The 25,435-nt window shown below is 38.0% G+C and overlaps 1 protein-coding gene across 1 annotated transcript in view; it reads left to right on the top strand.

The window, feature by feature from the left end:
• The window catches only part of WSCD2 (WSC domain containing 2), a 212,850-nt gene that overhangs the window by 96,663 nt on the left and 90,752 nt on the right, over positions 1-25,435 (top strand). Inside the window, exon 3 of the mRNA XM_072142674.1 lies at positions 24,436-24,550. Within this exon, the coding sequence (XP_071998775.1) occupies positions 24,436-24,550 (115 nt within the window). The remainder of the gene's footprint in view (positions 1-24,435; positions 24,551-25,435) is intronic.

Below are 25,435 nucleotides of genomic sequence, written 5' to 3'. Positions count from 1 at the left end.
ACTAAAAATCCCCTTTTTATGGTTCGGTGAAGCTACAGAACCAGGGACACAGGGAAACAAAGAAGCAGGCATGACATGGATTCTGTCTGCCCTTATCTCCAGATATGTAGATACAAAAACCACCTGATGAGATTCCTATCTTTAATATGACAGCAATAGCAATAAAAAGGCAAAAAATAGGTCTAAGAAACTTCTTAGACCTCTCTTCTCATTCTCACACAATTTGGAGGAGATTTATTACAGGCAAATGTGAGATTTCACCAAAAAGAAAGAATTGTAGAAAGGTCATTTGATCCCCTACCTAAGGGGTCTAGTAGTTAAGTGGGGTAAAATCTGGTGACAGATTTCCTTTATCTTGTCACTTTGAACTAGCTCATTCTTTATGCTGTCTGCTGATCAGTGGATGTCCTTATGCTGTTTTTTTTAAGTTGCTGTTGTTTTTTAAGTTCAGCTCCTTGACTGATTTGGATGACCCTGCCCAAACTCAGTGATAAACACTAGTGTCAGAGCTTCCGTTGTTTTGCCCTCTTATCCCATGAGCAGAACAATTAAAAACATGGATTGATGGATAACAACATTACCCAATACCCAAAAAAACAAATTGGTTTAGGCTTCAATTGGATTGTCCCTTAAATTGCTGTACATAGAAGATTTTTTCATCTATGGTTTTTAATGGGTTCTGTAACAAAGAACCCTAATAAAAACGGGAACAGAGCCTAAGGCCCGTTCCATACTTGCGAGTGTGATGCGATGAACTCGCAACGCAAGCTGCCGGGAACGCATGGCCCGTACGCTGCACCGCGGGAGTGAACTCAGCATGTCAGTTCAATCCTGCGGTGCAGCGTTCGGGCCGTGCGTTCCCAGCAGCTTGCGTTGCGAGTGTGATGCGAGTTCATCGCATCACACTCGCAAGTGTGGAACGGGCCTAAGTTACACACTTTAACTACCTTCTCTGGACTTAAGATCTATAATCCATGCCATTGACAAGTTCCATGGACTGTTCAATATAGTTTTCTATATTTCTTCTTCAATGTTCACTTTTTCATATATTGATTAATTACTACATTGTATGTAAACTAAAGTTTCAAGTGCCTTATAAATCACAAAAACAGATATAAGAAAAATAAGAGGCTAAACAACCTGATATAATATTAAAATACTTGAGAAAAGAGGATAACTGAGCAGCTTATGTTTCTTTGAAATGTAACTAGAGATGAGCGAGCACTAAAATGCTCGGGTGCTCGTTATTCGATACAAACTTTTCCCGATGCTCGAGTGCTCGTATCGAATAACGAGCCCCATTAAAGTCAATGGGAGACCCGAGCATTTTTTCACTGAAAGATCACATTAAAAGAACAGTGCAGAATAACACATTACATATGTTAACAGATGTTTTCCTTGTAAGAACACATTGAAATAACACTATTCTTCACTTTGCAGGTGTTCGTGCGTGTCTTCCGATAAGTTAGGAAATGTGCGCGGACATTGGCAAAGTGAAGAATAGAATAAAAACAGTGAAAACAGTGAACACAGGACCATTTAAGTGCAGAACACATTGAAAGAACACTATTGTTCACATTCCAGATGTTTGCGCACATCTCCTAACTTAGCGGAAGACATGCACGAACACCTGCAAAGTGAAGAATAGTGTTCTTTCAATGTGTTTTTACAAGGAAAACATCTGTAAACATGTGTAATGTGTTATTCTTAACTGTAAACACTGTTCTTCACTATCTTTTATTAATTTAATGCTCAATCTCGAACCGGCGAGATACTCCGAGCAACGAGCCAGTCTGAGTATGCTAATACTCGACCGAGCAGTATACTCGCTCATCCCTAATGTAACCCTTGTTTTTTTAGCAAGATAGGGTCCTTCTCAATGTACTTTTGTATCTTTTGTACTTTTATTTGTTATCATTGTAATTTATGTCAGTGTATATGAACCCCTTGCCACTAATCATAATAAGAAGACTTCCAAAACCCTACTTTTACAGGTAAAAATAGATCTATTCATAAAGGTTTTCCAGACTATGGATCCATTCTTGATATTGATGATCTTTAAGGGATGTCTTCAATATCATATCATAATGGGCCAGACATGTTTTGGTGCTATCTCCTTCAGTAAAATTGCTTTCATCTTCAGGCTTTATCGACGTGAGATCTGGTGATCAGTATTAAGGGCTCCCAGTCCCAAAAAAACTCTCATATTATTTATCTGTGCTAGATACTATTTGTCCTGGTTGCATCCCTGGCCAATAGTAATAAAACTATAGATGTATATATAGATGTTTAGTCTGATCCCCATACATTACCTATTTGACCAACTACAGACACCTATATCATGTGCCCAGGTGAAAATGAATGGAACTGTCTGTGAAATTGTTCTGTACATTCTTATTATTTTAGTTACTTAGGAAAACCTAATTTTACATACCGTATTTGTAACAAATCTGAAACTTTTAAGAATAGTCACTTTAGAAAACAATACTTGCAAAGTAGCCACATAAGTGATGTGCTCTCTGCTCTGAGGACAATCTAATGAGTTTCTCTAAATGGAAAAAAGGTAAATCTAACTCAACATGGTGGGAGAACCGAACGCATTTCTAAGCAAAACTGGTTCACTCCATTAGATTGATTTGAATTGACATGTAAAGATTTGTTAGCAGATGGTTAGTGAGAATTAGCTGCCAATCACTGATAAAGCTTACAACAATTCTGTATGGGCATATGCGAAGTGTCCACAGCAATTAACCTCTGATAATACGCTCTCTAATTCTTTATGATGGATATCCAAGTTGATTTTGTAGGATTATCTTGTGTCAATAATACTCACCCTGAGGTAAAGTCTATGTGGTGTCAATGTAAGAAAGCAAAGATACAGCTTCATGGAATTTGTACTCTCAACAATATAAAAATTCTCTCAGTCACCATCTTTTTCACCACTAAAACTACCATCCTCCCATGGGTCGGGTATGAAATGTTCTTTCTAGAATTCACTCTCTTATTTTAAATTTTGTCCATTCATTGTCAGGGTTTCAGATAAATATGAGGATTGGGGAATAGGCATAGGATTGGGGTACAAAACTCAGGAACAGGCTACAAACTCTGAAATTGGGTTCAGAGTACAGGTTCTGGGTTCCTGATTAATAAGGGCAAAAGGTTCAGGGTTCTGGATCAGGTTGTGGTTTAGAATTTTGGGTTCAGGCAGTATACAAGGTTGGGGTTTCCCTATGAGGTGGGATACAAAGTATGGGGTTATGGATCAGGTTGGGGTTCAGGCAGGATTCAAGGTTTTGGTACAGGTCCAGGGATCTGGATCCGTCAGGATACAGGATTAGGTTTAGCCCTTTATTCAGTTCCTGGACAAAACAGACTGCAGAGTTAGACTAGACAGTATGCACCAGATTTATAAAAGTGTCTAGTGCTGGATGATAAATCTGTCCTAGTATAAGACTGTCTAGTCATACTCTGCACCTCCTATTAGTTGGCTTACTTTATGCCAGAAAGTTAGGACACAATTGTGTTGGTTCAGCAGTATTTCTGGCGCACAGACCTTTTTGGTGTGTGATCATGCCCCTTTTGTCGAGCTAGTCGTAAGAGAGACAGGAAACTTTCTAAAACCCTTTTTAAATATGGTGCAGACAGTTTTTTAGTGCAAACTGTGACAGAATTCTTTTATAGACTGGTTAATAAATCTCCCCCATTGTATATGCTACCTGGGGGGAGTAGTAGTTTAATGGAGTAAAAGCAGGTGATTGAGTCCCTTTAAATAAAACTGGGGTCTGTAGTTTTGCAAACTCTTTATGAGAAACTTTTTTCCTGTTTACCATATATACCAGCAACATATTAAATGATATTGTGTAAAAATAGTCCTCCATCACATCAAATGTTAGAATGTAGTCAGGGGACATTGGGCATTCTTCACCACTCAGAAAGTAGGGGCCACCACCCAAATCAACCCAGTTTAACTGGTAGCTCACCCCAAATGAATGATAGCAATGTTACTGAACGTCACATTTGTCTTTCTGCAGAGAGAGGCACTTACATAAATCATAAATGAGAGCAATAAAATAACTATAAGACCACTGATCTCTGTAATACATTGCCCTTCTTTTATGACTGCTAGGCCCCATGGTTGGACTTCCAGAAGTTCCCTGAGTACTGATCACTATTTTAATACATCTTGGCATTGGATAAGGAGTTACCCAAGGATCTCCCATGAACCCTCCCGGCTGCCCCCTTCCTATGTCCGTTATCATCTATATCCTTTCCCTTGACCTTTCTTTCTTTCATCTATCTACTCTCTTTCTTTTGATTAACTTTCTATTTCCTCTCCCTTTTGTTTGACTACACGGCAAACTGATATAATTGTAAGGCTATGCTGTGTCTCTTACATTACAACTAGCTAAAACAGACCGCAAGCTTGGCAGCAAGGTTTTTTTTTCTTTTACTTATAGGAGTTGATCTTAGGGGACTGCCTGGCCATAGGTAACCATAGGTGACCATAGTTGTTTATCATGGCCGACGCCGTTAGCGTGAGTATTTTTTTTGTTATATCTTACAGCCTCCTACAGCATATTTAGTAAACCTGTTACCTTTGCCTTTGATTACTCGTGCATATTACAGAGGTTTATCCTCATAATTATGTCAGTACTTTGGAAGCAATATTTTATATATTCTTCTTCAATAAATGTCAAAAATGACTTTAATAGGACTCAAATAGGACGATTAGGATGGCTTCATTGCATTAGGAAAAGGTTACTTACCGCTCCTTGTTTGCCCTTCAGGTCCAGGTGCTTCCAACACCAGGTTGCTAGGGCATCATAACTCCATAGCAGCATGCTAAAAAAATTGATCTAATCTAATGAGTAATTTTATCAGATTATTCTGAACAGTAAGATTTATCTTCTAGTTGTCTAGTTCCTTATCTGTCTTAGAATGTATCTGAATTTTCTAATTTGTCTTAGGTGGATTCTTCTTGTGTTAAATTGCACTTATGGCAGTTAGTGTAACTATACTCCCTGGTGTGGAGGATGCAACTTTTTTTTAAAAACAGTTGCAATTTTGTGTGTGCAAAAAAGTCTGACAGTCAGCTGTCCGATCTCCCCCTTTCTTTATATAATGCTTTGAGCTATTTTAACTGCATATTGCAGCCAAAATACAGTTCATTGGCAGTTTTTTTTTGTTTAAAATTAAAAATGTCTTTCCACACAAAAAAAGGATTGTAATCAGCAGTTTGGTCCATTTGTTAAAATGTAAATATGTGTATAAATAAAGAATTTTAGATCCATAATGTTTTTTTCATGCCTTTTTTACATTGACGTCTTGCGTTGCAGATCACGTCAGAGTCTGATCAGGGTGCGATCAGGGTTTGGACAGTAAAAAAACGCACATTTTGCATCAGAGTTCAATCAGTTTTCAGTCAGAGTTTGTTCAGTGTCTCAGTTTTTCACGCGCGTTTTCAATGCAATTTCAATGCGTTTTTCATGCGCAGGTAATGCGTGTGAAAGGACTCAGAACTGAGCTCTATCTTTTCTATGGCAATTGGTGCGTGAAAAACGCATTGCACTTGCATGTGTCTCAGAGTGTGATGTGTTTTTGATGCGTCCCCATAGACTTGTATGGTGCGTTTTTCACGCGCGTGACTTGCTCGTTAACAAGCGTGTGTGTGCGTGAGATTACAATGGGTCAGAGTGCAATGCAAGTTCTGCACGTCGAAAGCACATGCAGAAAACGCACGTGAAAGGGGCCTAAAAGAACTTTTACCATTTTTTTTCAAGGTGGTGAAGTTAGACAGGTCAGTGCTGTCATTTATGACTGTTAAAAAAGTCCCAGTTGGCGAATACATCTAGCTCTAGTATAAACAAGTGGATTTGTTAGACAAATACAACGAATCCATTAAAAACAGTTCCCCACGGGTTGTGGTGCAAATCTGGAAAAGTCGCAAACAAGTTGCAAAAACGGCATTTTGCAAGAATCTGCAACTTTAGAAGAAAGGTAGTGATAAATCTCCCCCACAGTCAGTTGTATTATGTTTGTACAGTACTTATGGAGCGCTATCCTTTGTTTCCATTATAGAGGAATTGTAGAGGCAAAGGGAAAAGGCATCTGGGATTACTGAATGTTCTGTGTAGTACGTGAAGATCTCACATAACAAGTGAAAAAGCTTGAAAAGTTTGCTGACTTACAGAGAGGTCACACAAATAGAACACAGAACACAGTTACTGAAGATAAGATAATTGTGCAAACAGCCAACAACTACTGCAGACATTTAGCATTGGCAGCCAATTATTTTGGTGCTTTTACTTCCCACAAACTGTGCAAATTATTTTTTGGGGCTTGTTCACTCATTTTCTAGCCTACAAGGCATGAATAAAGTTGCAACTCTTGGTGCATGCTCAGGAATTGCGCCTTCTTGATGGGTTTACAACCCTTATGCCAAATTTGCGCAAAAAGGTATGGAGGAGGCATGGATTTGCCCCAGCTGGGGCACATAAATCAGCAGAGGCTACAGCTGCAATCTATTCCAGGTCTGCCATAAATTCCATCTGCCATAAATTCTCCTTCGCCAGAGCCTCTTAATAACTCTGAATTGTCTTGTGCTGGTGGGAAAGATATTTTTATAGATTCTCCCCATTGTCTAACTAAAGCTAAAATGTAGGTATGTACATACCTTTAACATACTTATATGCCAGTCTCTGGTTCTCAAGCAAATCTCACACAATATTGTCTTTGCCCTCCATTACATGGTTTCGAGTGCAGATTCTCTGATTCCTGTAAAATGGCTTAAAGATGGGTCAAATTTAGCAACAAACTCCTGTGGATAGGAATAGGAGGTGGTATGAATCTGCTCCTTCACAAACCATTCTGCATTAAATTAAAGCATGGGCTTCCATAGGAATTTTTGATTTGCAGGTACAATTTGTGGCAAAATCTATAAAGAAACCTATCAAATGAATACAATACTGCTGCATGTTGCATCTAAAAATACAGTGCAACACATGGGCAACAAGAAGTGTATACAGAATTTATTATACAGGAGGTCCCCTACTTAAGAACATCCGACTTACAGACAACGCCTACTTACAAACAGACCTCTGGATGTTGGTAATTTAACCGGTTAAGGACCGGGCTCTTTCCTGTTTTTTCATTTCCTTTTTTCACTCCCCACCTTCAAAAATCTATAACTTTTTTTATTTTTACACGTAAGAGCTGTGTGATGGCTTGTTTTCTGCATAACAAATTGCTCTTCATAGTGATGGTATTGAATATTCCATGCCAGCCCGTGAGCCCTCTCTATGCAGTGGGACCCGACCGCCGCCGTGAATACACATGGCGGCGGTCGTGAACCAGTTTATGTAATTTTGCCTTAGGCTACAATAAACAGCTCTAACAGTTATCAAAGGTGTCTGCAATTAAGCTTTTTTGTTAATCCTGGTTCCTATGACAATCTAACATTTTTAAAATCCAATTGTCACAGAGACAAAAAAAATTTTGCGGGGGCTACAATTGTAAAATATACCGTTCTGACTTACATACAAATTCAACTTAAGAACAAACCTACAGAACCTATCTTGTACGTGACCCAGGGACTGCCTGTAGTCTGTTATCACACTTTAAGTGGAACACATTGTAATCTGTCCGGAAATGTAATAAAGTCTTGGGTCAGACTTGGTATAATGGAAACAATGGTATTGTCCTTTAAATCAGTGTTCCTCAACCACCAGGCCACGGCCCAAGACCGGGCTGTGGAGCACCTGGGCCCCGGCCGCAGCCATACTCTGTTAAAAGGGAGGCAGCAAACATGAAATGGGCCAATATAAGTGGGGAGGGGCGTTTCTGCAGACAATATAAGCCATACATTTTTGGCTAGACACCAGACCACCTACCCGCCGGTCCCTGGAAAAAACGTATGCTTGATGCCGGTCCCTGGCCAAAAATAGTTTGGGGAACACTGCTCAAAATCTAAGTGTATTATACTTTTATTTCTTTATTACTACTTATTTGTATTATTCTCTGTAGAAATCTGCTGATGATGCTGTTGATGTAAGACAAGGTTAAACAACATAATGTTACCCATGACTGTTACCGTTAGTTCCATGCTACCTATGGCTGTCATCTCATTGAGAGAATTCGGTTCTCCACTCGTAATTTTGGTAATGCTTGTAATTTAGGGAATTACTGTAAATGATGCTGTTTTACATCTGTAAGATAACATAAATAGCGGTCTGTATCTGCCATATTGTCCTTGGAGAGAAAATGTCATAATTCATGGATAAATATTAAGCAAGACTCATAGTTGCTATGGAAACGAAAGAATTAATGCATGTTTTTTGTTTGAACATGTTTCTCCAGCAGATGACTTAATATATTTACTGGGATCACATTGAAACCTGTGGCTGATCTGTATGTTCAGAACATGAAAATTGTATTTCACACAGAGACCCATAACGTAGAGATTATTATTTTTTTTTATTTACAGGGCACTAAAAACCAAGCTCCCCACTGTTGTCAAGCATTTCTGACATCATCATCAAGTGCATAACATGTCCACTTTTTGTGTTGCTGATATTACATTTTTGCTCCATATCAATGTAGAGGGCCGGGACTGTATCCCTAGAGCTGAACAGGGCACGACGATTCCGCTGCAAAATAAACAAAAAAAGTGCATGTTTGGTACAATGGTCCAGTCATAAAGTAGCTGTAAGTAGCGAATTATAGTAAATATTAATATAATAAAAGAATAAAAAAGTTTTTTAAAAATGTAAAAAAAACAAAAAATTTAAATCATCCAGCTTTCTCTATAACACATATAAAAATAACTACAATCATAAACATATTTGATAGGGCTATCCTCACGTACAGTAGAGGCACCTACCACCCAATCTACCTTAACCCGAAAGCACAATAAGACGTACCCTTACGTCTTGTTGCGCATGGGGAAGTATGAAGAGGGCTCACAGGCTGAGCCCTCTTCATACTCACCGGGTGCTTGCTACACTATGAAGCAAGCCCTCGTCGCTGACACCCACGATCGGTGCTAGCCTTTGATCGGCGGCGGCATTAACGAGCCGGTTGGTGCGTGGGCCAGCCATGTTGACGCCGATTGTCACTCCCCGTGATGTCATCAGGGAGCAGCGATGCATTGCCATGACAGCCTCGGGTCACACAAAGATCTGAGGCTATCATGTTTTAGGCTATCTATTACAAAGTACGATTTGCACATTATAATAGATGGTGTGCAAAATCCCTATATACTGCTATACTGTAGTATAGCAGTATATGGTAGGATCAATCAGACAACCTAGGGTTTAATGATATTAAAAAAACTAAAAATTTAAATCACTCCCCCTTTCCCTAGAAGTCATATAAATATAAATAAACAGTAAAAATCATAAACACATTAGATATAGCCTCGTCCCAAAATGCCCAATCTATCAAAATATAATAACGGTTTTTCACTGCGTTTAACCCCGTAACGGAAAATTTGTAATTTTGAAAAATATAAAAAATTCAATAAAAAGTGTAAAAAGGGTGTAAAGTCCTAAAATTTGAAGCATTGAAAACTACATCAAAAGTCGCAAAAAAGTGGCAAAATTAAATTTTTGTAAATGTATAAAAACATTATAAAACCTATACAGATTCGGTATGTGATTATACCGACCCAAAGAATTTGGGGCGCACAGGGAAAGCCATAAAATCCAAGCCCACAAGAAATGGCGCAAATGTGTTTTTTCATCATTTTCACTGCATTCAGAATTTTTTCCCGCTTCCCAGTACACGGCATAGAAAATTAAATACCTCCACTATGAAGTGCAATTTTTTACGCAGAAAGCAAGCCCATACACAGCTCTTTACATGGAAAAATTAAAAAAAATTTGAAGGTGGGGAGTGAAAAATAAAGACTCAAAAACAAAAAAGGGCCTGGTCCTTAAGGGGTTAATAGGTAGATCTGTGATGGTAGGTTCCTTTAAAGTAAATATGTTTGTTAAAAAAAGGGCTAGATTTGGCCTGGTTTTAAGCAATGGTCTAATAGAATTGTATTCTATCCCATTTCGTCGACAGTGGACATTTCTTCTCCCGTATAGCCCTCCTAATGTAGTGTGCTGTCATTTTCACTTCTTTTTCTTTAGTAGTCATCCATTGCTCGAGATCAGCCAGCGCTATCTGAACTGACATTCACCAGCAGCTTCTGTGTTGTTCTGCTGCATGAATACTAGCTGTTATATTTATTACATATGATTCCATTGCCTTTCCTGCCCATGTCTTCACTCCCCTGGCTTTGTAGGAAACAGCAGCAATACAGCACATGAATAGGCTGCAGGAGGGAGGGAGGAGGCTGTACATTTATGTATGTGACTATTCAGTAATACATGTTCCATTTTTCGCTTCCACTCATAAAATAAAAATCAGTTGCTTTGTGCTTAGTTTCTATGACATTTTTCAGCATATAATATATTTATCTGCTGTAAATAATGGAGCTGCGCGGCATTTGTAGACCAGTGGAAGCTCAGTAATCCTGCAAGATATTGTATTGACAATGGCTTATGAGCTTGGACACTTTTTATAGCAAATTTATAATAAATCTCTTAGTTCTGCAGAGATTTTTTATTTTTTTTTATTTTTTCATACAAAGATTAATTCAGCTATTTAATGAAGTTCAATGGGTGTAGCCATTGCTTTGCCAGACTGTTGATCCTGACGAAACCCTTTATATGTAATTGTACCACAAGAGGTGTTTGCTCTAGAGGGTTAGACAGTTGTGTTCAGATAGAAGACTCCTCTTTCATTTTTGTTCTTTTGACTAAAGTGTCATTATAAATCACCAGTAGTGAATGATGGACTCGTATAGACTGTACAGGGCTTCAGATGAAGTGCTTATTCTCTTATTTTTCATTATTTGTTATTTAAATGCCGATAAAAAAATAATCGGCAATCAAGTTGTATGATGTACAATCCCCAAAGGAGAAACGCATAAGAATAAAATACATTTTATACACTTAAAATATGACTATTTTAGACTGTTTAGTATGTTGGGCAGTGAGATTGGAAGTTATTTCTTGCGAAAAAATTTACTTTGATAAAAATTAAAATTTGACCGAACAAATCATTTTGAAACTATGTATTAGTAATATAGTATTGTAAAAAGGATGCTTAAACAAGTGTTCCCAATTCAGCAAATAAATGTTATTATTTGTATTATGAATAGTTATACAATTTTCCAATATTCTTTCTGTATTAATAATTCTAGATCTCTGCTTGCTGTCATTCTATAGGAAGCTTCTGTGTTTACTTCCAGTAGACAGAAATCTGACCATGGTCACACAGCTCTGAATACTCTCTGATACTAACGGGCTGTAGACCTGTGTGACCATGGTCAGATTTCTGTCCACTTGAAGTAAACACAGAAGCTTCCTATAGAAGAACAGCAAGCAGAGATCCAGAACAATTGATACAGAAAGTATATTGGATAATTGTATAACTTTTATGCAAAAAACAAAGCCAGCATAACCAACACATGGATGCCTGACAAGCAGATATGAATATGGGGCTTTAGCCTACAGCAAGCTCCACCTAGCGTTCCATTACCTAATTTCATTGAATTGCATTCTGCTTGTTTATGTAGCCTCAACACATAAATCCCTCTGATGAATCAGATTGAAGAGAAACGTGTCAGGAATACTGGTGTATGCATTTCTTGCAATTTCTTGCTTGTAGGGCGCCGATGTGACAAAATCCGATCGCGTGCGCCAAAATCCCGGGGCAATTCGGCTCAAAACTGAAATAATCGGGAAACCCAATGAAAGTGCGGCTTTTGGTCCCTTGGTAAATGAGCCCCAATGTGTAATGCAGGGTTTAAAAGTAACCATCATGATGGATAGCAAAGCCCCCATGTAAAATCCACAACCTTCTTCATATGCAAAGTGATTATATGTAATAGGAACAAATGAAGTCCTAAAATTGCCTACTGTCTGAGAGGCTGAAAGACAATATTTTTAAAATCCTAACCAAAATGTCTCAATGACCTAGAATGTAGCAAATAAACAAATAAATTTTAACCAACAAAGGGCATTTTACAATCATTAGGAGATTATCCAGAGTAATTATGCTTTATAATTCTAAGTATCATTGATTAGTTATGCATTTAAATACATGACAACTATCTCTTATATAACTCCCAAACTCTAATTAAAATGAAAGAGTGCTCACTCAGCTGTTTTCCTGAAAAACATAATAAATTGACTGTGACATTGTTCTTTTTAATCATCTTCATCATTCTGCAAACTGTAAGAAGAACTCCAAAAAGTAATCCCAAACATGGACCATTTGTTCATCATTTTAGCATAAATCAAAAAAATTTACAAGATTTTGAAGTACTGTATATACTTGAGTGCTGAAAAACTCAAACTCGGCTTATACATGAGTCAAAAAGATAAATAAATAAAAACTCACCTTTCCTGCGGCCCCTGCAGGTGCAATCTGTCTGGCAGCTGCAATGGTATTGTGTGTGACAACACCCGACACACACTCTTGATGTCAACGGTGGCAGCTGACGTCAGAGCTGTGCGCCATACGGACCTGCCGCTGCCAGACGAATTGCACAGAAGACCCTCAGGGGGCACCGGAAAGGTGGGTTTTGATCTTTTTTTTAATCAACTGGCTGAACGACAGGAAACGGGGGAAGGGGCTGCAGGCTATATATTGGGGCAGGGGCTGCAGGCTGTATACTGGGACAGGGGCTGCTGGCTATAAACTGGGGCAGGGGCTGCTGGATATATACTGAGGCAGGGGCTAAAGGCTATATACTTGGGCTGTGGCTGCTGATTATATACTGGGGCAGGGGCAGTGGCTGTATACTGGGGCAGGGGGCTGGCTATATACTAGGGATATGGGTTGGCAGGCTATATACTGGGGGGGGCAGGAGCTGGCTATATTCTATGGGGCAGGGGCTGGCAGGCTATATACTGGGGAGGCTGTGACCAATGCTTTTCCCACCCTCAGCTTTTTACTCAATAGTTTTTATAGGTTTTCACAGTTTTTTGTGGTAAAATTAGGGGCCACAGCTTATACTCGGGTCTGCTTATACTCGAGTATATGCGGTAATCCTTCTAATAAACCTGTAACTTAGCTATTTGTATGTGGATGTTTATCTCCGTCTCTGATCTATTACTACAGACTAGTTCTAGAGCCTAAAGGAAGTCTGTAGAAGTCTGAGACACATCTTCTGCCTTTACCCTTTCTAGCAGCTTTCCCTTCTCAGATTGATGACTATGCAAAAATACAAATCCAACAATTCCTTTCACCAGTATATCTGTGCATTAGAGAGGCAGAATTAGAGATGATCTTCAGGCACCAACTCCAACTGAATAATTTCCTATTCACTGCAAATGTTGGATAAATGATAAGAGTCTACCATATTGATGTCAAAGGACTTTTTCTGGTTTCTGTTGTTATCCGTTTGCATTGTGTCCGTTACACCTCTGTTATTATCATTTTAGTTAAAACTGAAAACTAAAAAATGTAACAAAACAGGGTAGGACCTTTTTTATTAAACAATAATAAGTTATTAACTTATTTATTTATTTATTTATTAATTTATTAACAAAATAAGTTTGTGTTTTAAAGTGTTAGAGGGGATTTTATACCAAATTCCAGGACAATTAAAGCAAACTTGGTTCGGACCAATAACTTACTTTGTGACGTTCCATCCCCGTGGCATTCAAATACGTTTGTCTTGGTCTAAGCTTCCTCATTGACTTGACAGTATTGTATCACGTGATGATTGTGTCATTTGACCCCAATGAGTGGAACCGTGGAGGAACCGTGAACCGAAAGGAGGAGCTTAATTTTTCATTTGTGCCTTTGATCACGTGGATGGAGTGCCCGAGGAATGGCATATGTATGTGTATCGTGTACATATCAATTTTTGCCCTAGCTGTTATTTTCATGTGTCAACTGGGATTCATTTGTGTATTTATACTGAAGGTTATTCTGTCAACCCTGCATAGGATATGAAGGTTGAATAGGATACGGTGGTTTCTGAGACATACCAGACATCTGGGTTTCTTGCACAAAGTATGGTGCTGAATGCAGTGGCGTAACTATGAGTGGCAGGGCCCCACAGCAGGCTTCGGCTTGGGGCCCCCCTTCCCACTTCAAAATTATACATATTTGTATATACTCACACATGCAAGTTACAATCACATTTATACACTTATGCACACTCATATGGAGCATATACACACACACATACAGTGACATATACAAATACACAGCATATATACACATACAGTATATGCACATCACAGATGCAGCATATATACATCACATATTTGTTATATGCATATTATGATGTACAATGTGCAGCATAATATGGATATAATGATGCACATACTCAACTCTTTAGTGTGTCAGGTTGGATGATGGGGCCCCCTGACACTGTGGGCCCCATAGCGGTTGCTATGGCTGCTACCACTGTAGTTAGGCCCCTGGCTGAATGACGGTGGTGCCGCTGGTACAAATAGTAGCAAGAAAACATGAAGCAGCAAATTAATGTAGATATTACCACAAAGTAGAGAACATTGGCAAAACTAAGTCCAGCAATTGTCTTTGGGCTAATAAAAAGACAACTCTTCTTTCTGTGATCAATCTACTAGGATTGATACAGCAATATATATGGTTACAGTTCCTACAAAAGGCACCATATTTGCAATCAAACTTAGTACTGTATAGCATTTATTTAGTATATTTCCGTCTAGGCTTACTAGTCAAAAAGGAGTTCCCGTCCCCTCTCTTTCTACATCATACAGGAAAGACAGTAAATCAATAAAACGAACTGCCTACTGGAATTCTAGAAAAAGAAAGAATATATAAATATATATATATTTATATCAATATTCTACTCTTTCAATTTTTCAGTCCCTTATTTTCAGCTTAAAAGATCCTAAAAGCTGCTTCCTCTTTTAAAGGTGCCAAAAGACTTTCTTGATTACCTATTTCTTTGTAGCTAGATTTTACATTTGCTATAGTATATCTGTCATTATATTGTCCTTCTCACTTGTACTTTCTAATATAATAAAATCAGTGAATGGATCACTAACTCCCATAAGACCATCTCATCTGCACCAGATGGATTCCCATTATTATATGGTAAAACTATACAATTTGATGATTGTATTCGGAAATAGGGCACATATTGATGCAGAGTAGATGAAGTCTGAATTCAATAAAGTGCTCAGACCATAGTCAAATTCACCAGCAAAATAGTATGTAAACAGGCTCAGGCATATCATTTGCCTTCCTGAGATTTTATCAGTGTGGTACCTCAGCTACATTATGGCTTATGAATACCAATGTACTCATCCAGTGCTTGTATGAGAGAAAAATGACTTTCAAGAGACTAGTACAGTCAAGAATAATAAATAACTTCAGCTCGCCTTCCTTGCCTTCCCATAGATTTACTGACTCATTTTAAATCGTACAAATGCTGACATAATTATATTTATATCTGTGTGATATTCCTACATACATAAATGCCACATCAACTCCTAGACTTCAAGAAGGTGGTGTTTTTCTACCTGACCTGCAATTTCTGAAGATTATTAGGACATGAAGCACATGTATTTTGACCTAAAGAATTACGTAAAGCCTTTGATTTTTACAATTTTAGGATTAACAGTGACTAAGCAAATTTAAGGAGGCAAAAATGGAGTTTCATAAGACCCAACATTTAAAGGGAACCTGTCACCAGGAGACCCATTTTTAGCACTACCCCAGTCCCCACAGAGCATAGTACATACGCTGCCAAAGTGTTTTTGTATAAAAAAATAGCTTTTACAGAAAAAAAGATATGTTATATTGTACCTTTCATTAGCATCTGCTGTGTGACTAGGCAGTTGCCAATTGGGAGGGGCTGGAAAGGAGCAGTTCCCCACCACCCTTGGGGAACAGCTACTCCATGTGACCTTTTCAAATATATGAAAACACCCATCACTTGGCTTAGCGACGCCCCCTGCTCCTCTACAGCCAATCCCAAGTGTGGGGAGTTATTCATATATTTGAAAAGGTCACATGTTTCCCAAGGGTGGGGGGGAACTGCTCCTTTCCAGCCCCTCCCAATTGGCAACTGCCTAGTCACACAGCAGATGCTAATGAAAGGTACAATATAACATATCTTTTTTTCTGTAAAACCTATTTTTTATACAAAAACACTTTGGCAGTGTATGTACTATGCTCTGTGGGGACTGGGGGAGTGCTAAAAATGGGTCTCCTGGTGACAGGTTCCCTTTAACACATTTCAAAGCAATCCAAATTTTCATAATTATTTCTGGCAAGAAATATAGATATTAACTTAAAAAAAATGGCAAAAGTGATGAAAAACAATTAAAATAAAACAAAATAAAAACGACCCCAGAAATGAATTTCAAGGTGCCATGGTTCAGAAGATATGACCGTTTTAAGTGGGCGACAATCTTGGCATCTGTACACGTGCTATCTATACACAGTATCCGCAGTAAGGAAAAATATAGCGGTATGGCAGTGTTTAAGTAAAATTGCTCCAAAAATTGGGATTTGAAGAGTAGCCAAGAACTTCCAACTGGAGAAACATTTTTTCACTTCTATTGTTGCTAAGTTGTGAAGATATGCTAACATTGTGAGATTTTGGGTCACAGGTTCTACACAGGTAACTGGAAAATGTTTTCATTAGTTCTTCAACCAATAGCATCCCTGAAGGCTCCAGATTGGCAACACAACGCCATGCACTTTCTACAGTCCCCGACATTACACTGGGAAAGATATTAAACTAGGTCACAAATTAGACAAGGCCAAAAAAAACTTGGTCATACATCAATCCACCAACAAGGCTTGTCATGGGGACACTCTTTTCATATTACAGGTTAAGATTGGCAATAGAAAAGGTCAACTGTTGTCAAACTAATTGTTATTTTTCCTGCTCTCTGCTAATGCCATTCTAGCAGTTTAGGAAGGATTAATTGTAAGGCCTCGTGCACACCTCCCCATAGCCTTCTATTGGGCACATTCACCGCACTGTGAAGTATAGAGCAGGTCCTATTCCAACCTGTGTTGCGGTCGATCACTTCCAATTGACCTCAATGGTGGGAGTGGGGGTCACCCGCCAATGTCGGCTGTTTATTACATTGCATCCTATTTCTCATGTACAGTACATCGCAAAGTATGGAGTCCAAAATTTCAAACATGCTCTTAAAACCCATCCCTTTAGGCAGGCCTATCACATTCTCTAACTGCATGAAATTTCAACTCTCTTTATAATCCACCTCTGTGTCCTCCTCCCATCTGATATCTGGCAAACACCAGATATATATCAAGTTCCAGGCTTCTCTGAAGTCACTTTCACCTTGGACATTGTATATAAGATGGCAGCTGATCGCTGGTTCAAGCAACAGCATTTTATTTATTAAATTATTTTATTCTGTTCCCTTATAAAAAATGGCTGGACCATTATATCTCTTGTGTTACCCCCTCATCATAATACACTGTAATCTCTTGTGAGTAGGGCCCTCACTCCTATTGTTTGTACTCTGCAAAGTAGAATTTTATGTGTATATGTCCCCTATGAGTTGTAAAGTGCAACTGAATATGATGGTGCTAAATAAAGATTGTTAATATTAAGATATATTCATATGTAATCCATGTGTGAAAGCTAAACCCTAGTTATATAATTGTATTTAGTGGTCTATTGGCTAGAAAGCTATTGACAGATAGCCTATAGATAATTTTAGTATTCTATCTACAGTGCCTGTATACAGATGTAGCATGTTCCGCCAGTCAAGCTGCCATTTGCTACATGAGTTATATACAATGATTGTGAATTGCCGAAGCTAACCTCATCTTTCACTGTAAAAATAGCAAATATGATGTATCCTAAGAAACTTCTGTTGTGATAAAAATAAAAGAAAAATATTTCTAAGTGTAATATAATAAGGTATAAAAATCTAAGCTTTTCTTTACAAATAATACAATATACTGTCTGGCACATTTCTTTCCTTTTTTGCTTTTACTTAACTATAAATGGCAGATTTCAGAGCTATTTCATCTTGACCTCTTGGCATCATTGTTCAATGATCTTCTTCAAGCAAACCACAGTCCTGACAGATGAGCCACAGAAAGAGGAGAAGTAATAGGCATTTCTCCTGTGTTTCTAACCACCATTATACTATATCTTCCATAAAATAGATTTTTAATGACTATTTTACTGCCTCAATTTTTTTAAAGTCATACATAATGCCTTCCTCAGAAAATTTGCTTGTGGCAGGAAAACTTATACAATATCATATATGTCATCAAATAAAAAAAAAAATAAGCTGTTCCTAAAATTAGAAGCAGTTGTCCACCTGAATATTCTTTTCTATATTTTCATATACAGTATGGCATCATTAAGGTTCATGACCAAGAGAGCCACTATGTTGGAAAAACGTCTAATGAGAAATTGTCCTAAATCAGTAATACAGTCACTTGTTCTCAGGATCAGTGGGGGTTCTCGATGTGGAGCACTTGCCCAAAAAAATCGTAGTATATCCCAGCAATATGCCATCTTTTTGTAAGGTAGAAGTAGCTATTTCATGCTAATGTTCCCTTATTTCAACTCTTACCTTGGATGGACATCATGTTTAGATGGGGTCCCTTTATTCAAATGCATGTGGGATCCCAAGACTGAACCAATCAGGAGTAATCTTCATCTAAGAAAACCAATATAAAAAATGCAATCTTATATTATAATATCCTAGATATAGCAATGGGATGTAATTGATAAACCATGTTGTTTTGAAAAGCTGCTCATCCAATGACGCAGGGAGATGGACATGCCCAGCTAGAAGAAAATGTGATCATGGACACATCTGTAAGTAATGTATCATATACATGGATATTATCAAGGGAGCTGCCTTACAAGGTAGCTTAAAGAGGTGTGGTTTTCCTTGAAAAACTTATTTGCATATCCCCAGAATCCCCTAGTGGAGCGTCAATGGCTCTAAGTCTCCACATGCCTACACGGCAGCCTTGGCCACAAGAAGACCCTAGTCAAAAGCCTCTCACTCAGCCAAACCAGTTCCCTACACTGTACTCATGAGACCCAATCAGGTCATTCCAGTGCTGTCTACAGATGAGAATCTGTTTCTTCTGGAATAGATATACTGATTTGGTAGTGTTCCTGCTTGATGTCATTGGACTTCCTGAATGTCATGCATAGTGTAAAGGGAGCCTTACAATGAAACTAAAAGTGGCATGGTTTTCCTTATCCCATCCTGGAAAACTTATTTGCATATTCTCCCATATACATTGATAGGTATTTATGAGGTTTCGTGACAATATCTAGGTAATAACATGTAGATAGTCTAGACAACCATAATGAGCTGTATTCTCATTATAAATTTCCTTCCTTTATCATCTTTTAGCACTTAAATTGCACATATATTGTGTGTACATACAATGATAAATAAGTTGATGCATGGAAAAAAGACTATAATCAAACTTGGAAAAGAGATTTTGCGGGTGGACTAGTGTTGTGCTAAAATGTCAGTGGAACATCCTTTCTCAAAATATTACACAGATGAATGAACATTTTTGGTCTGAAAAGTGGAAATCCAGACAGCTGTAATCTCCATTGAAGCTTTCCTATACACTTTCCCATGCTCAAAAATATATAATTTGAAAACCTTAAAACAGATTATTGTCTCTCTTTTCATTACTTGAAAAAGAAAATTAGTAACAAGCCAATACACTTCTCCCACTGAAGCACAGTTGTGCTCATGTGTAAACTGACTTAGAACAAAGCTTGAATGAACAATATCCAATATTAGCACAATTTGTCAGAAATCCATCTTCTCTCCAGCTTGTGCGGACAGGTTAACATTTAGTGTCTGTCGAGAGTAAAGAAACACAATTAGGTGCCCAATGTAGATGTGACAATGGAGATAAACACAATGAATGTAAAGAAGTCTATACTCACTTATGATGGTCTTTCGTGCATGTACACCAGTCTATACTTTTAACTTACCTCTGTCATGCTTACCAAACTCTTGGCAGACTGTAGTTAAAACTATTATTCCCCTATCACTGGGATAACAACTTGCTAGGTGAGGGTCTGACTTCTATCTTCCACTTACTTTTTCTGGTGCTCCAAGCACACTGTTGGGGGGAAGGCATGCTGAGCTCCAACAAATTTTCTGGCATGCCCACCGGTCCCCTGTACCAGTGCCTTATACAGCATTAGTTTTAATGTTTATCAGGGGCTGGGACAGGGGACAGGTGGATGTGCTAGGTGGGCTGAAGAGGTCAGAGCAGAGCATGCATGCCTGTAAACAAACAGGGGCACAGAAGCCACAGACGGTGGTGTGGAACATGGGGAGTGCTGGAGAAGAGAAGTACAAGTTTATTATTTGTTACAACCACCCCCGCAGGCCACTTCTACGTTTTTTAATGGACTCAGACAACCCCCTTAATGGGTGAATTGCCAGGATGGGTATGCTGTTCCATTCAAAAGTATCAGAGTTTTGGAAATTGCCTAGCACAGTGCTCCTGTACTCCCATTTTTTATCTATGTGACTACCAAGTCCTGTACTCAGCAATTTACCAAAGAATTGAATGAAGCAGCAGGACACATGCTCACTTCACCCATTAGTGTCTATGGACCCCAGTTTTCTGGAATGCTTAAAGGTCCTGTTCTCATGATCGGTTTGGGTTCCAATAATCAGGTTATTATCACCTTTCAACCTTCCAACAATCACCTTTTATGTGGATATCAGAATTACAAAGGTTTGTGTCATAAAAGAAACTTCCTTTATATACAGTGTCTATTCATATAGGATAATTGGATAAAAGTGTTTCCCTTGTTAGGGCACATCCTTTGTGGATAAGATTGTCTAGTTGCCTACAGCATAGAGTTTCATCTCTGGTGGAAATAGCTGTGTCCCATAGCACAAGACTAACCACTCATATGAATAGGTAGCAATACTTTCAGCTCATGAATACACAGGATAAACTTACATAAACTATAGGAACACATTGACATCTTTAAGTCTAATATGGTAGGCTAATAGGTATATAGGAAAGAGGACCTATTCTATCATATATGTTTTATAAAAACTGTTATGTCACTATTTGCTAGATTTTTGCTTTAGTATGCATCAGACTTTTGTGAACCAGTCTTTAATACACAGAGCAGCTGAGTCAGATATCCTTTTAGGTTTCCTCCAGCTGCTTGTAAATCTGTGATTGAATGTCAATCTGTTCACCTTCCAGATCAATGATATCAGATTCTGAGCACTTGTGACACAGTGCGGCTTCCTGTCTGTGATGTCACCTTGTCCCTTGCTAGGTTTAATTACCTGGAAATTATAATTCTGTTGTCCTGTTAGTCTTTTTTTTATTCTTTTGAACTACAGAATATGTTGTCAGGTTCTGTAACATAGAGACCGAACAGACTTTTAACCTTGAACTTGAAACGTTACAATTGTCTGTTCCATTTCTATTATGAGAATTAAAACTAAAATCTCCTGCTTTACCTGCATTAAGTATGGGTTAAATAGGTGTGTACATTGTTTATTCCCTATTGTAAAGGATCGGGTGAGTCATACTGTCCATGTCTTTGAGATTTGTCTTCATGAATTTATGCATTACTTTGATGAATGCTGTTTGAACTGGGTTATATTTTCTCAAGGCATCCACTTTTAAAGAAGCTTTGTTTTACAGTACTAACAGGAATATTTCTTATCTGTTTGATTGTCGCATTACGTGACTTCTTCATACATCAAATTCGAAATTTGTTGATGATGTGCATATTTTTAGAATTTAAGTTTAGAAATATAGTCATTTTGTAACAGTTTTGTAATCAATTCTGACATAAGGTGTCAATCTGCAGCTGCCCATTTTTATTTTATAGTAGGCACAACGGTTGCCCACAGGTATTTGTGGCAGATGGGTTTAATGTGAAGATAGGTGTGGTGTGAATATTAATTCGTAGCCCGATACAGAATATATAGTCCAACTGGGACTTGAGCTTTGGCATAACAAAGTCTCATTTTTACTAAAATGTGTTACAGAAGAGCCTGTGCTTTTGACCGAACCAATGACCCAAATCAAAAAAGTGCTTACTAAAATTGGGTGGCATTTTAAAAAGGATCATTTACATATCCACACACATATGTGTAAAAAAAAATCTAACATTGAAATATGTATACATGATTTTAGAATATAAAGTGAGAAACATTCCATGGATAGATATTAAGACAGGAACCTGATGATACTTCCATAGAAAGAATGATGAGAGCCATATTTATCAAAGTTAAGAGACATATTTAATCAGTGCTAAATTTGCCAAGCTTCTGACACTTGCATATTTTATGTTTCATGAGTAGGGGGCATGACCTCTAAATCATATGTTATATGAAGACATTTCAAACAGAGAATATAGGTCTATCCACTCATTTATGGAATTGAGTGCCATGAGGAAAAAAACTGTAATGGTTTTGTATTTTCCAAGAGTAGAGGGCACATAAAAAGAACAGGCTGCAGGTCCAGACCACATAAGATTTGTGTTATAGTCTGCAACTAGAAGACACATTCATCTGCATAGAAACACAAATACAAGAATTTTAGTGAAGTCTTCATTATGAGCAAAGTTGCATTATTTTTAATGCTTTGCAACAAATGTGCTTATGGGTTTGAAGAGTTTAAAGTTGCTGTGATTTCTTAGACGATCTGCAAACATTGACCTTATTTATCAAAACTTGTGCAAACTGTGTGCCTGTGGAGGGTACCGAGTGTGCCAGACTTCATTGATCTGACACCTCTGGAAGTGTGCACCATTTTTTTTTTGGTGCACTCTCTTCATGCTGCAGAATTGTGGTGCTGGCATAATTGTGATGCACGTGAGTAACTAATGTGGCGCAGACTCCTACTAAGCACTAACGTGTCCCTTTAGGCACACATTTTCAGACACAGTGCAGCTGTGACACAAAACTGGCGCAGACATTTTATAAATACATGTGCCCGCAGTTTGCACATTCTTTTTAGTGCAAAGTCAGACAGAAAACTGCTGCAAACACTTTAATAAATGTGGAACAATGTGGATTATGTGAAGATTTCCAGCACAAATTTAGTTGTGGAAAATCTGCAGCCTAAGTTCCCTTTCAGATGAATGTTTAAATATGGGTGTCTGCAACCAGTAACGTACGGTTTTCATACACGTAGCGCACTGCAACATTTCCTTGAATGGGCAATACCACCGTTCATTTGAATTGCTGGTGAAAAAAAGATCAGCAGAAAAGCTCTCCAACTGGTGGTATGTTACTCCCGGGTCCTATAGCAAGCGCAGATAGTGTACTAGTCACTTGTACACTTTGAGTTATATATTAATTATGTAAATAAGCTTGTTTCAATGGGGCTGATGGTCAGGGGTGAAGAGATGCCCCCCCATGTATGTAATATATCAGGGAGTTTCCATATCAGGGACCAGAGCCATCATATTAGTTTGGTGTGAAAATAAAGCAATGCAAAATTCATACAACATGCCGACATGTTGTATAAGATAGATAAAGCGTACCGTCATGTAGTATAAAATGCATACAGAATGCTGCCATGTAGTATAAAAATTCTACAGAGAGCAGCCATGTAGTATAAAATGCATACAGTGTGCGGCCATGTAGTATAAAATGCATACAGCATGCTACCATGTTGTATAAAAAACTTGCAGAGTGCCGCCATGTAGTATAAAATGCATACAGTGTGCCCCCATGTACTATAAAAAACATAACATACTGCCATGTAGTATAAAATACATACAGAGTGCTGCCATGTATTATAAAATGCATACAGTGAGCCGGCATATAGTATAAAATGTATACAGCGTGCCACCATGTAGTGTAAAATGCATACAGCGTGCTGCCATGTAGTATAAAATGCATACAGCGTGCCGCCATGGAGTACAAAATAGAATCCCTGATAAATGTCACAAATACTGTATATATATATATATATATATATATATATATACAACTTATATACACATATACAAACAGTATAGTTTCAGTATACTATTGTTTGTGATGTACAGAAAAAGTATGTCTGGAAGCTGTTTTTGCATTTTGCGTGATTTGGATGCTGTTGGGCCCCTTTAAGACTTCACAGGCAAATCACAATACAAAGGAAGCACCAGCATATAGCTAACATGTCTATAAGTGGCTCATTATGTACTTACTGTTACTGTTCTGGTATTACTGCTAGAAAATATAGTTGTAAGACTACTCGAATGACTGAGACAATACAAGTACTAACATTATACAAAGCAATTCAGAAAACAAACTGAGATCAATATTCAACTAAAGATTTCCAACAATGTGGTGCATGAGTCCCTCTTGCAGGCTGTCTTTAACATGTTGGGTTTTTGTTGTTTTGCAGCAAAGTATATTGGATGCTACATGGATGACACGCGACAGAGAGCGCTCCGTGGAGTGTCCTTTTTCGACTACAAAAAGATGACAGTGTTCCGTTGCCAGGACAACTGTGCTGAACGGTAGGGAAGTGATTGCTGAATGAATAGAGCTTTATTAGTTTGTGCACATCAACAAATTCTTTTCTTGTGCCAAAACCTGATCCTTAGTTTATGATTTAATTCCTTGTGTTGAAGTCTAAGATTTATTCAGCATTTATACTAAGCAGAATCCTCCATAAGACTTAATCAAATACTGAAGAACACAATATATGTTGTATCTTAAACTGCCGAGGAAGAAGTAATAAAAATGTTTCAAAAAATAAGAGGTACATATCTGACAGGATACTGGAAACCGGCAGCAGCGCTTGGCAGTTTAATAGACATGTATTTTTCTCCTGAGAACATGAATATATAGCTAGCCCTGGAAAACATGAGTCCATTTTCCCATGGATAGCTCAGCTGTGTCAGGGTCTCATGGGGAATTTCTTGGGGCTATTTGTAGTTATAGGACACATGGCAATTGGCGATTCTGACTCCCATAAGGTTTTAGATCAGTCATAGATTTAATGAACACTTAACTATTGTTGAAATCCAATTACCCTAATTCCCTTTAGTATACAGGACCTGTTGTGAGGTGTTGTAGGAGATTTGTTGCCTTCAAACACTATTTGTGTGCCTGATTGAATTTGCTGAACACTTGATTGTAATTTGCAATTAAAAGTGTGCTGCCTCATTTATCATATTGATGTAATAAATAGATTGTGACATAATAGAATCTTATGGAGATTGTAACAGACTGATGTTTCTACCAGGAGAATTTTACAATTTAACTATCCAGATTAAAAGTTAAAATACAGGCAGTCCCCGGGTTACATACAAGATAGGGTCTGTAGGTTTGTTCTTAAGTTGAGTTTGTATGTAAGTCGGAACCCTATACTTTATTATTGTAACCCCAGTCAAAATTTC

This window comes from Engystomops pustulosus, chromosome 1 (genome assembly GCF_040894005.1).
Source record: "Engystomops pustulosus chromosome 1, aEngPut4.maternal, whole genome shotgun sequence".
Classification (NCBI taxonomy): domain Eukaryota; kingdom Metazoa; phylum Chordata; class Amphibia; order Anura; family Leptodactylidae; genus Engystomops; species Engystomops pustulosus.
This window is presented reverse-complemented; position numbering and strand designations above follow the sequence as displayed.